The 17,812-nt window shown below is 45.3% G+C and overlaps 1 protein-coding gene and 1 long non-coding RNA gene across 9 annotated transcripts in view; one reads left to right on the plus strand and one right to left on the minus strand.

The window, feature by feature from the left end:
- EHMT1 (euchromatic histone lysine methyltransferase 1) overlaps window positions 1-1,251 on the plus strand; it is a 147,171-nt gene extending 145,920 nt beyond the window's left edge. For all 8 annotated transcript variants that reach the window (XM_049711161.1, XM_049711163.1, XM_049711164.1 and 5 more), the window contains one exon: window positions 22-1,251. In XM_049711161.1, the coding sequence (XP_049567118.1) occupies window positions 22-196 (175 nt within the window). In that variant the 3' untranslated portion in view covers window positions 197-1,251. The remainder of the gene's footprint in view (window positions 1-21) is intronic.
- Window positions 1-17,812, minus strand: part of LOC125964748 (uncharacterized) — a 237,139-nt gene that overhangs the window by 124,754 nt on the left and 94,573 nt on the right. The gene's annotated exons all lie outside the window — the stretch shown is intronic.

Here is a 17,812-nt window from a genome sequence, read left to right on the forward strand (position 1 = left end):
CCAGCTCTGTTCTCCCCCCAGGTTTGACTACGGGGAGCGCTTCTGGGACATCAAAGGCAAGCTGTTCAGCTGCCGCTGTGGCTCCCCCAAGTGCCGGCACTCCAGCGCCGCCCTGGCCCAGCGGCAGGCCGGCGCCCAGGCCGCCCAGGAGGACGGGCTGCCCGACACCAGCTCCTCCCCCGCCGACCCGCTATGAGAGAGAGCCACGGCCTGGGCGCCCAAGCGGATGCCGTTCACGCTGCGGTTCGGGGAGAAAAGGAGAAGCGCACACGACGACGTCTGAGGTCCCAGCCTGGTGCTGGCGGGGCTGGGCTGCGCGGTGGGCGCTCTGGGACTCTGCACTGGTGTTGCCCGTGAGTTTCTGATGGTGATTTTGTCGTTTCCACGTTTCTCGTTTCCCCTCTGCTCTCCGTCGTTCCTGTCCCACCGCTGGGCTTGTGGGCAGTGTCCTGTCGACCCAGACCCCTCCGTGTGGCCCCGCCAAAGCCACCGTCACCCACCCGCAGCCCGAGGGGCTGGTGCCGGCTCCTGGGGCCGCGCAGACCCTGTCCCCACCGCTCCTGAGAGGTCAGGGCCGAGCTGCCACTGACCTTGGAGAAAACGTGGGTTTGCTTTTTAAAGAAATCCTATATCTAGTCCTATATACCAGCCCTCTAACGTGTTTCTTTTCGAGGAAGCGGTCTGGGGGTGCAGGAGGGCCGCGGCCCACGGAGGACCCACACCTGTCCTGCGAGTGCCGCGAGGCCGGCACCTTCTGTTCATTTCTAAGCCACACGCTCTGATGATGAATAAACTGATTTATTTTCTACCATTATTGGACATCAGGACAAACAAAAAATAAAAAACAGAAAACACAGACAACGGTGCTGATTCTGGTGTGGTTTCTACTCACCATGTGAAAATAAACTATCAACTGTATAAAGAGAACAAAGTGATTTTAGAATAAAATGCAGGAGAAAACTTTTTTTAATATGTTAGTCTTGTAGTGTGAATAAATTTGCCATCACCTTTTGTGTGATGGCCTGCCAGGTCATATACTTTTTTTTGGCATATACTTTTTTAAATACTGTAATTAGTGCAGTAACAGTGGGTTTTTTTGTGCGACTCTTCTAAAACATTCATAATGCAGTCATGTTTATTTTTTCTGTTGAAATGTTTTTGACAAGTTCTAAGAGCAGTCTTTTGGCTCAGACCATTTCTTGTTCTGTTTTCAATGAAATCAATAAAAAAAAAAAAAAGAAGTACTTTAAATGAGGTTTCATCATGGTATCATGTTTCAACTGGTTTCTGCAAAATACCCGTGTTTCCCTTGGGGTGCGGTGCTCGTGGGGTCCCACACGGCCCCGGGGACCAGTGGGCAGGCCCAGCCCTGTGCCGAGTCTGAGAAGGTGGACCTGACACCCCCACTCATCCCTGCGGAGAGGACGCGGCCCGCCCCTCCCCAGGCAGCCTGTGCGTGCGTGTGCCTGTGCGTGTGCGTGGGGGGCACGTCTGTGTGTGCCAAGCTCTCTGGAGGCTGACGGAGGTCTGGAATCAGATCTGTGTCTGGACGTGGTAAGGCTGGGCCCTCTCCTCCTGCCGGAACCTCCAGTCCCAAAACTCGTCGGGAGCCTCCGAACACAAGAAGCAGCTTGAATGCTCTATTTTTTATACACAGACGTCATTCAGTTAGACATTTTCAGACATTTATCCAGAACCTGCATTTTGCAAACAGCGCAAACAGGGTGCCTTCCCTGTGGACGTGGATAAGGCCCGATGTGCGGAGCCAGGAGCCTGAGCTGTGACTGGTCCGCCCGAAGAGCCCTTTCTGCCCGGAGGACTTGGGCTGGGTCCTCAGGGCTCACTGCCTTTCTCTTCTGAGGGCAACAGGACCACAGGAGGGGCTGTGCTGGCGGGGAGGGCCCACCTGCAGCTGGTTTTCAGGCCCTGAGACCCGCCAGCCCTGTGTGCCTTCCCCCAGCCCAGCCCTCGGGCTCCAAGCCCAGGGGACTGCAGCGGACGAAGGTCCCTGTGTGTTGGCGGTCCACCTGTTATGTGCTGGGCCAGTGCTGGTGTCCAAACAACTGTCTGTTGAATCAAGACAGTCTAGTTGCAAACCTTTAGGGTGCTGGGGAGGTCTGTGGGGTGAGGGCCCCCACGAGGTGCCGTCTCGGCAGTGGGTGCTGGGCTGCTTCCTTTGTCAGCCTGTCCTGGGGGCTGTGTGGTGCTCCCCCACCGATCCTGCTGGCAGGCCTGGGGGATGGGCCTGGGTCTCTGTTCCATGGGACGCTGACTGCAGGTATGAGGCTCTGAAGGGCTGGCCGGTGGGTGGGAGGCAGGCCAGGGGACTCCCACGGTGGCGGAGCACACGTGGCTGGAGCGTGAGGGTCTCACCCGGCTGTACTTACTCCTCAAAGGCAAACCTGTCACCGCCTCCCGCCTGCCTGGGGGTGTCCCCCGCCCTGCCAACTTTGGACAGTGGGCCACTCCCACCCACTCTTCCTGACAGCTGCATCCGTTTCCACGGGGCCGGAAAGAATTCTGAGCGTCATCTTTTTCTACTTGTGCAATTACCCTCTTAGAGAAGAGACCAAAGGGCACTGCAGAGTCACATTTTGGAATCCGTCGCCAAAACCCCATTCCTAAGACGTGCGCTGATTTCTGCCTCCTCGAAGAGGGTGAATTTCCCCACGTCCAGCACTGAGCACTGTCGGACTTCTTTTTCTAATGTCTAGAGGAAAAATGATCAGTGTGCTACTTCACACTTGTTTGGTTACTGATAAACGCGAATGTCTGTCTTATTTATTACAGGTGGGGCTTTCCTCCTGTGTGAATTGCCTTGTAAAATTTTACTGTGTTGTTTATATTTCTCTTATTGATTTGTATGGGCTCTTTATATATTGTAGCCTTTTACCCATGCTGAACCTAAATTTTTATGTGGTAAAATCTGTCTTGTGATTTCTGATTTTGTACTGTATTTAGAAAGACCTCCACCTCCAAATTATAAAAATATTCTCCAGTACAATTTCCTAGTATTTTATTTGCAAGTTTAGCTCTTGAATCCAGGTGGAATTTATTTGGTATATAGTTTAAAATAATAAATATAAGATTTTTAAATTGAGCAATAATTTATATACCGTGAGATGCATGGCTCTTTTGCGTACAACTCAGTAAATAAGTCTTGACCAATGCCGTTGCCTGTGTAACCCATTCCTTATCGAGACACAGACTCTTCCCATCCCCCGGGAAATCTCTTCCCCTCCTTCCGAGCTGGTCCCTGCCTCCGAGACGCATTCATTCCGTGTTCTATACCTCATGTATGCGGGACATGTAGGTTACTCTTTCTGTCCAGCATCTCTTGCTTAGCTGTGTTTTGGTTCACATTTCATAAAGCACTGGTTCATGCATCCTTTCTATTGCTGAGGAGCATTCCACAGTAGGAATGTACCAAATTTGTTTATCCATTCTCCTGGGCGTGCGCATCTGTGTTGTTTCCAGTTTGGGGCTATTATTAACAAAGCTGCCGCGAGCATCCTTGTACCAGTCTGTTTGTCTCAGGTAAATTCCTAGAAATGGACTTGCTGGGTCAGGCTGAGTGTTGGTCTTTTTAATCTGCCTGTCCTGGTGGCATCTCACTGTGGTTTTGATTTGCATCCCTTGGTGACTCGTGCTGGGCACCTTTTAGAAACTTGTTGTCCACCTGTGTGTCTTCTTTTGCCCAGTGCCTGTTAAGTCTTTTGTGCATTTTTTAATTGGCCTATCTTTCCATTACTGAGTGTAGGAGTTCTTTACATGTTCTAGTGCACGTACGTCCTTTGTCACATAGAAGTAGTTAAATATTTTCTCTCATCTGTAACCTTTCGTTCATTATCTTAGGAACAGTTGAAAATTTTGAGCACGTCCAATTTACCTTTTTTCCTCCTTGGTTAGTATTTTGTCTGTCAGTGTCTTTGCTGCCCCAACGCTGAGAAGGTATCCTCTTGCTTTCTTCTAAAGCATGATAGTTTTAGGTTTAATATTTTGGCATATGACCCATCTTAAACTAATTTTCATCAGTAGACTGAGGTAGATAGAGATACACTTTTTTTTGTTCTGACGTGGGTATCTAGTTGTTTCAGCTTCGGCTGTAATTTTTTGAGAAGATTGCCTTCTCCCGTTGAGTTGTGTTGGCTCCTTTGTAGACCATCACCTGCTGTGTGCATCTTTGTTTCCGGGCTATTCTTTTCCATAGATCTGGTTGCCTGTCTTTATGCCAGCATCATACTGTCTTTATTACTGTCGCTTCATTTTAAGTATTAGAGTCACGTGTAGTGTAAGGCCTCCGACTTTGTTCTTATTCCTGAAGATGGTGACAGTTGTCCCTCAGTGTCCTTGGGGCCCTGGTTGCAGGACCCCCTGTGGATACCAAAAATCCACAGACGCTCAGGTCCCTCACGGCCCTCATATCTACGGATGTGGAACCCGCGTGCACGAGGGCTGACTGTATTTCACTCTTTTGGCTCTTTCTATTTTTATATAAATTTTAGAATCAGGCTTCCCTGGTGGCGCAGTAGTTGAGAGTCCGCCTGCCGATGCAGGGGACACGGGTTCATGCCACGGTCCGGGAGGATCCCACATGCCGCGGAGCGGCTGGGCCTGCGCATCCAGAGCCTGTGCTCCGCAACGGGAGGGGCCACGGTAGTGAGAGGCCCGCGTACGGGGGGGGGGGGAAATTTAGAATCGACATATCAATTCCTACAAAAAAGACTGATGGGGTTTTTTAAGCTTTAAAAATCATCTTTATCGAGATAACATTTATGTATCGTAAAATGCACCCATTTTGTTTCATGTGTTTTGGCAAATGTCTATACTCGTGTAGTCACTGCCACAATCAAGACATAATGACCGTCTTCATTACCCCAGAATCCTCTGGTGCCCCTTTGTGGTCCACCCTGCCTGCCCCGGGAGATACTTATCTACCCTTGACACTATAGATGAACATCTCCTGTTCTAGAATTTTCTATAATTGGAATCACACAGCATACTCCATTGTATCTGGCTTCTTTGGCTTAACATAAAGGTTTTAAATTTTGAAACAATCTCAAATTTACAGAAAACTGCAAGCCCAGTACAGGCAACTTTTCTCTTTAAATCATTGGGGAACAAATTGCCGCCTTGATGCTCCTTCATCCCTGCAAACGAGGCTGTTCTGCTGCGTGACTGGGCGCACCACCAGCTCCGGGACGACGTTGCTCTGACCGGGCACTGACCATCAAGTCCCAGGCAGCTCCCGCCCTCGGAGCAGGCGGGCCCGGTTCAGCCTGCTGTTCTGTGTGGTTATCGTGTCTTTCGTTATTTCTGTCCGGAACAAGCCTGTCTGCCTGGTTTTCATGGCCTCGGCGCGTGAAGACGACGGTCGGTTTTCTTGTAGAACGTTCTCAGTTTGTGTTTCCTCAGGATCAGGTCCAGGGCTGCATCTTCGGCAGGAACGTCGCAGAAGTGGTGCTGCGTCCTCCTGCGTCCTATCAGGTGGCCCGCAAGTTGGGTTTGGTCCGTTTAATGCAAACTTGAATCATTTGATTGGGATTCAGCCACCTTTCCCACCAGCTTTGTTTTTCTCACTGCAGGAAACAGATCCCATCCTTTTCATGCTTTCCGGTTACTTGTGGGCGTACGGACTCATGACTTTCTACTTCATCCAGCGGGTTATAGTCTGTTACTCTCATTATTCAGGTGCTAAAGATGCCAAAGGTTGGACTGGTGGCACCTTCTTGAGATCGCCTCGTTTGCTCACTGAGCACGTCTTACTTTATGGCACAAGGCGTCCCGGGCTTGTTGGTACCTTGCCTGCCCCCGTCCTGGAACAGCTGGGTTTTCTAAAATCTAAATCCACCATTTTGCTATTTTCTGCCTATCTTGTTTGTTCTTTGTTCCTTTTCCCCCTTCTTCTGCCGTCTTTTGTATTGAGTGTGTTTGTATAATCCATCGTTCCTACTGCGTTGGCTTATTAGCTCTACCCTTTTTGTTTTCGTTTTTTAGTAACTGCTGTAGGACTTACATTCTGCATCTTCAGCTGGCCAGTCTGCTCTCCCGAGGTGCTAACCATATTACAGCTGATGTAAGAACTGCACAGCAGAACAATCCCGTTTCCCCAGTTGTCATACATTTTAATCCCTATAGTTTATACCCCAAGTCGTCGTTATTGTTTTTGCTTTATTTAGCCAATTACTGTTATTAATCGTAATCTGTACCTTGTCTACTCATTTTCTCACTCGTTTCTTTTTCTGTATTCAGTAACAGCTTTATTGAAATATAAGCACATACCATACGATCCCATATCCTTTTACAGCTTACCATTCGGTGGTTTCTTAGCATGTTTACAATTACATGCAACCATCATCACAATCAAATTTAACGTTGTTGCGACCCCTGGGCCCATTAGCAGCTGTTTCTCCCCTAGTCCCCCCTCCCCCCAGCCCCAGACAACCTCTAATCTACTTTCTGTCTATGCAGATTTGCCTGTTCTGGACATTTCATATAATACTGCGGTCTTCTGTGGCTTTTTCCACTGAGCATCATGTCTTTGAGGTTCATCCGTGTTGTACCATGTGCCGGTCCTTCCTTCTTCTGGCCAAATGATAAATATTCTGTTACGAGGATGGGTTGTCAGTTCATGTGGATTGTTTCCACTCTTTGGCTCTTACGAGTAAAGCTGCTGTGCGCATTCACGTATTTGTTTCGTGTAGGTGTCTTTTGGATGCATACCTAGGATTGAAAGGGCTGGGCCGTGTGGAAGCCCCCCTTTAGCCTTTAAAGGAGCTGCCAAGCTGCATCCGAAACCGCCTTGCAGCCCCACCAGCAGTGTGTGCAGGCTTTGATTTTTCCACGCCCTCATCAGCACTTGTCATCTGTAGTTTTTACTTGAACCGTCCCAGAGGGTGTGAAGTGGTACCTCACTGTGGTGTTGGTTTGCATTTCCCGGATGACTAGTGATGTCAAGCATTTTTCAATGTTCTTGTTATTGATCATTTGTGCGTCTTCTTTGGAGAAACACGTATTCATATCCTTTGCCCAGTTTTAAGTAGAGTTCTCTTTTTATTATTGAGTGGGAAGAGTTCTTTTTTTTTAAAATATATCCCAGATAGCGATTACTTGTCAGATATGTGATTTGCAAATATTTTCTCCCATTCAGTAGGTTGTCTTTCCACTTTTTTGATGGTGTCTTTTGAAGCACAAAAGATTTTAATTTTGATGTACAATTTACCCATTTTTTTCTTTTGTTACTTGTTCTTTTGGTGCCATATTTAAGAAACTGTTGCCTAATCCAAGATCACAAAGATTTATACCTTGGTTCCCTTCTAAGAGTTCCATAGTTTTAGCTCTTACTATTTATGTCTTAGCTACTATTTAGTCTTTGACACATTTTGAGTTAATTTTTGTATAGGTGTGAGGTAGGGGTCCCACCTCATCGTTTTGCAGGTGGACATTCAGTTTTTCCAGCATTGTTTTTTTTTGCTTTTTTAAAAATAAATTTATTTATATATTTATTTTTGGCTGCGTTGGGTCTTCGTTGCTTGGCTCGGGCTTTCTTTAGTTGTGGCAAGCAGGGGCTACTCTTTGTTGTGGTGCATGGGCGTCTCATTGTGGTGGCTTCTCTTGTTGCAGAGCACGGGCTGGCGCGCTGGCTTTAGTAGTTGTGGCCCACGGGCTCTAGAGCGCAGGCTCAGTAGTTGTGGCGCATGGGCTTAGTTGCTCCGCGGCATGTGGGATCTTCCCAGATCAGGGCTCGAACCCGTGTCCCCTGCATTGGCAGGCGGATTCTCAACCACTGTGCCACCAGGGAAGCCCCCAGCACCGTTTGTTAAAGAAGCTATTCTTCCCCCGTGGAATGGTCTTGGCACCCTTGTCAAGGATCAATTGGCCGTAGATATTGGGTTAATTCCTGGACTCTAAATTCTATCCCATTGATCTATATGTCTTTTCTTGTGCCAATATCATACTGGTTTAATGAGTGTAGTTTTGTAGTGAGCTTTGAAATGGAGAAGTGTGAGTACTCCAGTTTTTTTCTTCTTCTGAAAGATTTTTTTGGCTATTCTAGGTGCTTTGAGTGTCCATATGAACTTTAGGACCAGTTTATCAGTTTCTACAAAGAAGCCAGCTGTGATTCTGACAGGGATTGTGTTTAATCTGGCCAATTATCTTTTAAAAAATAGACTTTTTAAAGAATATTTTTAGATTTACAGAAAAATCGAGAAGATAGTGCAGATTTCCAAATACATCTTCTTAGCACATGGTATACTTGCTATAATTAATTATTTAATATTGATACATTGTTATTGACTGACGTCCATAGCTTATTCAGATTTCCTTAAATTTTACCTAAGGTCTTTTCTATTTCCAGGATTCCTTCCATGATATCTCATTGTGTTTAGCTGTCAGGTCTCCTTAGGCTCCTCTTGGTTGTGGCAGTTTTACTTATTCCTGATGATCTTGACAGTCTAGAGGAGTACCGGTCAAGTGTTTCTTAGGATGTCCCACTATTGGAATCTGTCTAATGTTTTTCTTATGATAGGACTGACGTTATGGGCTATGGGAGGAAGACCACAGAGATAAGGAGCCATTTTTGTCCTGTCACATAAAAATAACCCTATCAACATGATTTATGACTTGATGTGGGCCTTGATCACCTCACTGAGGTGTGCTTGTCAGATTTCTGGCGCTCTTTCCTCCCTTTCCATCCTGCTTCCTAGAAGGAGGGCTCTAGGCCCTGCCACGCCTGAGGTCTGGGGTTAGGTCCCCTCTCCTTTGGGATAGAGTATCTACATGAATTACTTGGAATTCCTCTGCACTTGAGATTTGTCTCTTCTGGCTCATCTATGAATTTGTTTCAGTCATTTTTATCAGTACGGGCTCACGGGTGGGTGTTTATTTACGTATTATCTGCTCAAATGGTTGCAGCTTTGGCCGTTAGGAGCCCTTCGTGTGGCTCCTGTTTACCACTGACACCCTCATCGGTGTGGGTTGTGTCTGTGTGTGCCTCCAAGCACTTCCTTACTTTGTGGCACTGTGAGATGCGTCAGGCTCATTTTGTTTATTTTCTGCCTGAGTCCTAGACTTAGCCACTTCTCCATGGAGCCCTGATTTCTTTCATTGGGAGATGGTGTTAGAAACCAAGATCTGGGTGCTGGGGTGCTTGTTGCTACTGGGGTGTCTTTTCTTTTTTCTTTCTTTTTTTTTTTTGCGGTACGCGGGCCTCTCACTGTTGCGGCCTCTCCCGTTGCAGAGCACAGGCTCAGTGGCCATGGCTCACAGGCCCGGCCACTCCGCGGCATGTGGGATCTTCCCGGACGAGGGCACGAACCCGTGTCCCCTGCATCGGCAGGCGGACTCTCCATCACTGTGCCACCAGGGAAGCCCTGGGGTGTCTTTTCTGAAAGGCCCTCTCAGTTGACAGGGGAAAGAAATATATGTGTGTACATATACACAAATCTACAAATGTTTCTGTAAGTACCTATCTGTGTCTACATTAGGATAAATGTTAAGTTCACACTGATGTCTCCAAATGTAATTCCTTACAATGTGGATCATCATAGCCTCCTGTCCTTGTTTATCTGTAAGCTTTTGCTCCAGCCGTGAGAAACCCAGCTCTCTCCACCGTCTATTTACGTAGTTGTTCAGTTCCAGGATACGTGCATAGCTGTATCAGAGTAACCAGTAACCAGTTCCCTATGGGAAACAACCTTATTGACCAGAGACAGTGTTCATGTGCAGCTCCATTTGCTTTACTCTTATGGACCCACTCATTTCCAAGGTTACTTAGGTTAGCCCCTTCCCCCACCCCTTCAGTGAGGTTGTCTCCTACATTGTAATAGATGATCTTGTCACTGTCTGCATTCCTTCCTGGGGTCTTATGGCCTCATAAGTGACTTTTTTTTTTATCGGCATGCATTTAGATTCATTTTTATGCTGTAAAATCAAGAAGTTCAGTTGTCTTTTAAAGAAGTTAAAGAATGAGAGAAAAGGTATTTTACATTTATGTACATTTACAATTTCTGGTGCTCTTCATTCCTTTTTGTAGATCGAAATTTCCAACTACTGTCATTTTCTTTAGCCTGAAAGAACTTAAATAAACATTTTAAGCACAGATCTTTCTAGCAAAGAATTGTCTCATCTTTTGTTCAAAAGTATCTTCGTTTCACCTTTCACCTTCGTTTCAGCACTTTGAAGATGCAATCCCATTGTCTTCTGGACTGCTTTCTTTCTGATGAAAAATCAGTGGTGGTTCTGCAGTGTCACATCTTCTATTAAGCCCATCCAGTGAAATTTTCATTTTAGATATCATGATTTTCCGTTGTAGACGTGCCATTTGGTTCTTTTATAGCTTCAGTATCTCTTTTGAGATTCACTATCTGTTATCTCATTATATTCATGTTTTCCCTTAGCTCTTTGAACACACTTATACTGGCTGCTTTTAATCTCTGTATGTTGATTCTGTCATAGCTGGTTTTGTTTCTGTTGACTGACCTTTCTCCTAGTTATGTCACCTTTCTACACTTCTTTTCATGTCTGATCAGTTTTAATTGGATGCTGGACAGTATGAATCTTGCGTTAAGTGTCTGGATTTTGTTTTCTGTCTCTGGAGAGTATTGGGGTTTTGTTCTGGCAAATAATTACTTTACTTTTAGATCAAGCTGATCATCTCAAGTCTTTTCTTTTAAAGCTTTTTTGGGGGAAGGTGTAAAGTAGCCTTTATTCTAGGACAAGTTTGACTCTACACCGTCTTACGGTGTGGCCTTTCTGGGCCTCTGCTGAGTTGCCAGAGTGTTCAGCAAGGTGTTCTGCTCTACTTGTTAGGACTCGGGTGACCCCTTGTCCTGCGTGAGTGTGGCATTTGTTCAGGTCGCAGCAGCTTGGCACCCCTCCCACCCCCATTTTGTGGCTCTTACTGTGCACACGCACGGGTCCTGTTCGGCCAGAGACTCCAGGGCACTCCTGTGTGGATTTCTGGGGCTCTTTCTCTGTTCGGTCCTTCATCTCTGGTGTCTGCCCCTCAAATTCCACCACCTTTGCTTCCCTGAACTCTGGCCTCTGTCTTGTAATCTCGACAGGAGGACTTTGCTCTGCTTGGCGCCCTCACCTTTGTGCTACGATTGGAACATTGTCCCCTTCGGACAGGCCAGGGTGAGTGTGAACTAGTGTGCTTTGTGTTTTTCTTTTTCCAGGAATCTTTATCCTGCACTTCCCGTTGTCTAATGTCTGAAAATGGTTTCATATATATATTTGCCCAGTTTTACACTTTTTATGACGGGATGGTTATCTAGTACCTGCTACTTCATTGTGGCCAGAAGCAAAAGAATAATAGAGTTTTATTTTCTTCCGACTTGCAAGCCAATTATTCTAATACCATTTATTGACAAATCTTTCCTTTCCCACAAATCTTAAATCTCATCCACTACATTTAGGTATACACACACACTCCGTTTTATTCTGTTATACTATTCTATTGCTTTATTCTGTTCCTCTATGTATTCTATTTCCTTATGATTTTATGTTTTTAAATTTAAAAAGTCAATTGTAAATACAATACAGAAAGGAAAAAAGTTAAAACTCCACTCACTTTCAGTGTCTTCCTTAGATTAATCACTGTTTCATGAATATTCTCACAAACATTTTATGTAAAGATATATATCGATAAAAGAATAATACGTAATATTTTTAAAGCTCTTACTGTTTTTTAACAAACATAGTGCTTACCACGTCCAGGTACTGTTCTAAAGTGCTTCACGTACATGATCATTTAATTCTCATGAAAATTCTATATGGTGGGGGCTTTCCCCACCTTAATGGATGATAAAAAGGACACTAAGGACCTTGCCCAAGGTCACACAGCTCCGAGTGGCAGAGCCATGGTTGGGACCCCAGGCAGCGCGATTCAGAGTCCATACCCCCCGGTGCTGTTTCCTCATTCTCATAAATAATCCCATTGGGTCCATAAAGCTTCTAAGCCTTTGTTTGCCCACCTAAAATCCTGTCTTATTGCAAGTTCGTTCATGATTATCTGTGTCTTTCTCTGTGAGGCAACTTTACATGTCCTTTGCTTAGTTTCAGTGGAAATGTTAATCTTTTTATTATTGATCAGAAAGGGCTCTTTGGAAATAAAGAAAATTCATCCCTTGCCTTATGCATTGACAGTATTTTCTAAATGTGTTTATTTACTTTGTTTATGATGGGTTATTAAAAATATATATCAGCTTCTGGGTTCTTTTTTACTTCTGCCTTTCTAGAATTTCAAATTCTTCTGTAATCCACTTCGGCAGCCTTTTCCGTTAAGCTGGTCGTTTTCAGCTTGTGGCCGTGCGGTGTTGTCGTCAAGGCGGCCCAGGTGACTTCACTGTCAACCGCACGGAGCTTCTGGCCTTGCTGTCCCTACACTTTAAGATTAAAAACCCTGTTTGCTGTCCTGTAATTTGACTTTGTATTCCCATCAGTATGTGTATTCTTTTCAGGGTTGTATAGACTACACAATTTGATTTTTGTCCATTTTTATGTTGTTGGGACTGTTCTTTTATTCTTCTCTATTTGTCCTCATCGTTTTATTTGTTCGTACTTCCAGATTAGCTTTTGTTACAAATTTGTCAATTTCCTTCCACTCATCTTTTTAAAAATCCCAGTTCTCCCGGGGAAAATGTCTAGAAACAGATGGATCCCCAGGTCTGAAGCTCAGGAGAGAAATCTGTACTGGAGATAAAAATTTGGGAACTACCAGTATAGAGCAGGGCCCTCACCTGGGGATGACTCTGCCCCCAGGGGACACTTGCAAGATGTGGGGACAGATTTGGTGTCACAGCTGAGGATGATATTGAAGTCAGAGGTGTCCAGCAGGGATGCTGCACAGCCCACAGTGCACAGGGCAGCACCCCAAGAGGAATGTCCTGTCTCCAACCCTGGGATGGAGAAATAATTGAAACGGGGAGGGGCAAGGTTGCTCTGAAGGGTCAGGGCAGTGGGAGCATCCTGGCCGGCAGGGAGTCACCAGTGAGGCGGTGTCTGGCTGACATCTGAGGGGTGGACCCAGTTGTCCGGGCACAGGGACAGCACAGGGACAGCAGGTGGCACCTTTGAGGGACCTGTGGGCCAGCGGGGCTGGCTGGCGCTGAGTGAGCAATGAGGCCAGAGCGGCAGGCAGGTTCGGCAGCCGTGAGAAAACCACGAAGGGCCCCAGGTGGACTGTGATGTGGTCAGGGCTGCAGAGGAGGACAGGTGTGGGAGTGGGACAAGGCCCTGTGTTCACAAGGTGGCCGCCACCACTGGCTGAACGACTTGGAAGGTGACCGCGGTGATGGGGAGTTAGAGGGGCCCAAATATCTTTATTTTTAAAAATTATTTACACTTTTTATTTAAGTTGTTTTATTGAGGTAAAATTCACATAACATAAAATCTACCATTTTAGTCATTTAAAAATGTACAATTCAGTGGCTTTTTGTGTGTGTGTGTGTGTGGTACGCGGGCCTCTCACTGTTGTGGCCCGTCCTGTTGCGGAGCACAGGCTCCGGATGCACAGGCTCAGTGGCCACGGCTCACGGACCCAGCCGCTCCATGGCATGTGGGATCTTCCTGGACCGGGGCACGAACCCGTGTCCCCTGCATCGGCAGGCGGACTCTCAACCACTGTGCCACCAGAGAAGCCCTTCAGTGGCTTTTAATACACTCACAGTGTTGTTCAACCATCACCACTATCTAATTTCAGAAAATCTTCACCCCCAAAAGAAACCCCGTACCTATTACCAGTCACTCCCCACTCTCCCCTCCTCCACTGGCACCACTAATCTCCTCTTGTCTTTGGATTTCCCTATTCTGGAAACATTTCATGAAGCAGAATCATGTATTAGGTGGCCTTCTACGTCTGGCTTCTTTTACTTAGCATGATGTTTTCATGGTTCATCCAAGATACAGATGGGATTAAATGTACCAGGATTTTCTTAGATTTTATTACATGACGATGAATATACATTATTATTATTAGAAATAAATTGGGAAGGAGTGAGGAGAGGCTGGCAGAGCTGTCAGACTATGATGCAGCTCTAACTTCTAGTGACGAGAAGGGACAGAAGGCCGGTGGGAACACCCTGATCACTGAGCATCTGCTCTGACTTGGTGAAGCCGCTGCAGAGTCCAGGACCCTCAGCACAGGAGCAGCGGTGGGCTCAGCACAGCAATAGGCCCTTTGCCAATCGTGCTGCGGGGCACACTTTCACAGCAACCACAACTGTCTAAACTAACAATAGTGTAGCGCGCATGCGTGTGCGCGTGTGTGTTTTTAAAGAAAGGCTGAAAATTAATTAATCATCCAACTGAGAGAGCAAATAAACCTAAAACAAAGGAGAAGAGAGGGAATATAAAGAGCAGATACAAATGAATAGAAAACAAACATACGGGGACTTCCCTGGTGGCGCAGTGGATAAGAATCCGCCTGCCAGTGCAGGGGACACGGGTTCAAGCCCTGGTCCAGTAAGATCCCACGTGCCGCGGAGCAACTAAGTCCGTGTACCACAACTGCTGAGCCTGCGCTCTAGAGCCCGTGAGCCACAACTACTGAGCCCACGAGCCATAACCGAAGGCCGTGCACCTAGAGCCTGTGCTCCACAACAAGAGAAGCCACTGCAGTGAGAAGCCCGCACACCACAGCAAAGAGTAGCCCCCACTCACTGCAACTAGAGAAAGCCCGTGCAGCAAGAAAGACCTAATGCAGCCAAAAATAAATTTATTTAAAAAAAAAGAAAACAAACATATGATAGAGACAATCAGTGAAGCAAAAAATTGGTTCTTTGACAAGATTAACAAAATGGCAAACCTCAGCAAGATTGAGAGGGGGGAGGGGGAGAGAGGTGGGGGGGGAGAGAGAGAGAGAGAGAGAGAGAGAAGGGAAGAGAGAGAGGGAGAATACAAAGGGCATACAGCCACAGTACAACATAGATTAAAAAGATAGCATGAACAACTTTAGGCCAATACATTTCTAGAAAAGTATAACGGAAAAAAAAAAAGTATAACGGAACAAACACTGACCCAAGAGGAAATAGAAAACCTGAATAGTCTTATGACTCTTAAATAGTCAGCAATTAAAATCACAGAGGAAACATCAGGCCCAGTTAGTGAGTTCAGCTGAACTTTGAAAATACAGATTCTCTGTAGAAATGCTCCCCAAGGCCACCATAACTTGATGCCAAAATCTGATAAAAATAATGCAACAGAGGAAAACCACAGGGCGATGTCATTCAGAGACCAACCTGCAACAACTCGACAGATTATTAGTCAACCAGATTTCAATAGTGTATAACGACAATAATCAGTCATGACCACATTTGATTTACCACAGGAATGAGAGGTTGGTTTAACTTTAGGAAATCAATTAGCATAAGCCACTACCCTAACATAAAGGAGAAAAATATGATCATCTCCAGTGCAGAAAAATGATTTGATAGAATTCTTCACCTATTCATGATAAAAGCTCCTAGACGTTAAGACTAGAGGAGGATTTCTTAACCTGGTTAGGGGGTATCTATTTTTTTTAAAAGAACATAGCAAACCTCATAATGGTGAAAGGTTGGAAGTATTTTTTTTAAGACGAGGAACAGGACAGGGTGCCCACTGTCCCATTTCTGGACTTCATTGTACCAGCTAGCACAGGAATACACGAAAAAGAAACAAAACATCGAAGAATTGAAAAAGAAGAAATGAAGCATTTTTCAATGTTATCTACATAGAAAACAAAGAAATCTAACAGTGAATTATTAACCAGAAAATGTAGCAGTATTGCTATGTGCAGAGAACTGCACAGAATGCGGGCAACAGAAAATGTACCCAGGTGGATCCCTTCGTTATAGTGTGAAAACATGAAACCCCTAGGAATAAATCTCATATAAATATGCAGGACCTTTATGGAGAAAATTATAAAACTTTACTGAAATAAACTAAATGAAGATATATATTTTGCTCATGGGCTGGAAGTCTCAGTATCACAAAGGTGTAATTTGCCCCAAATTGACCTGTTGATTCCATGCAACTCTTGTCGAAAGCCCACTGTATGTGTTTGTATAATGCGACAAGTTGATTGTAAAAATTATGCAGACGGGATTCCCTGGCAGTCCAGTGGTTAGGACTTGGTACTTTCACTGCCTTGGCCCAGGTTTGATCCCTTGGTCAGGGAACTAAGATCAGGCAAGCCACACAGCGGGGCCAAACAAACAAACAAATAAATAAAAACTATACAGACCAAAGGTAAAGAATAGCAAAAATTCTCAAGAAGAAAACCAGGTAGGAATATTACCTTATTGTAAAGCTTTAGTAATTAACACAGTGTAGTATCGGCACAGAGACAGACAAATAGATCACCTGAGCAGAATTGAGAGCCCAGAAGCAGACCCATATGTTCACAGAGTTTTGATATGTGACAGGGCTGACTTCGCATTGGGGAAAGGATACCTTTCAAAAATGATGTTCTGACAATTTAATTACATAAAAAAACAAAGTGGACTCCTGCCTGCCTCACTTCATACAGAAGAATTAGTTGCATCTGGTTTAAAGTGCAAGAAGCCCAAAATGCAAATTTTAGAAGAGAAGGCAGGGGACTGTAGTCTCAGCATTCCAACAGTGCACAAGAGGGCATCTTCATGATGACAAACGAAGGAAGAGTTTTCTGTGATTCAAAAAGCACAAAACATAAAGGGGAATTTGAGCATACTTAGATACATTATAATTAAGAACTTCTGCCTATCAAAGAAGATTTTGCAACACATATCTGACAAAGGTTCACACCAGAACATATAAGAACTGGCGCAAGTGAATAAGAAAAAAATGATCCAGTTGGAAAGTGGACATAAGATTTGAACAGGCACTTTGACCAAGAGGAAGATTAGATAAGTAATAAATATATGAGAAGTTGCTCAGCTTCCTTAGTGATCAGGGGAATGCAGATTAAAAGCCATAGTGAGACGCTTTAAGTATCCACCAGGTTGACAAAAATACCGATCACACCAGAGCGTTGGGGGAGTGAAGCCACTGGGACCTGTGAGCTGTTGGGGAGTGTGATCGGCCCACTGGCACTGATGGGGCAGCATCAGTCTCACCTGTGGCCCAGATACTAGGAGAACTAAATTAGATGTTCACCGCAGGACTGTTTGAAATAGCAGAAAATGTAAAGCAGCACAAACTTCCATCAAAGAAGAATGGACAAATTAATTGTCACACCAAAGACTAATGTGTGTGGTGACAACAAATGATTCATGTATGTGCAATGGTGGGCACACTGTTAAGGAAAAGCAAGTTGCAGAAGAATGTCTACAACTCGGTTCTTTCTGTGTATGTGAAGGTAAAAGTGTGTAAAACTGTATAGATATTGTGCAGGGGTACAATAGAGAGAGGATCATAAGTACAGGATTCAGGACTGGGGAGGCCTCTGTGGGAAGTGGGGATCTGGGAGGGGCACACGGGGGCTTTGCAGGATCTCCTGGGTCTGTTTCCTGGGCTGGTTGGTGGGTGCACAGGAGTTTGTGGTATTGTTATTCCTTAAGCCTTATACACATTTTATAATATGCATGTACTTATTGTTTGATTTTAAAAAGTAAATACGGAGGTGGGGGCCATTAGGTAGGGTGTCAGAAACAGGTGGCAGGCTGGAGAGGTGTGTGGGGCCCTAATTCAGAAGGGAGGGGCTGCCCGGTGTTTGAACGCTGTGGGGATGCAGATAAGTTGGAAGTACAGGGGTCCCTCTCCTTCATGGAGCCATTCCTGGCCTCATGTACTACTTACCCTTATTGTTTTAAAAATTAAGTGTCAATTCTATATGAAAATGAAAAAT

This window comes from Orcinus orca, chromosome 6, assembly GCF_937001465.1.
Source record: "Orcinus orca chromosome 6, mOrcOrc1.1, whole genome shotgun sequence".
Taxonomy (NCBI): Eukaryota; Metazoa; Chordata; class Mammalia; order Artiodactyla; family Delphinidae; genus Orcinus; species Orcinus orca.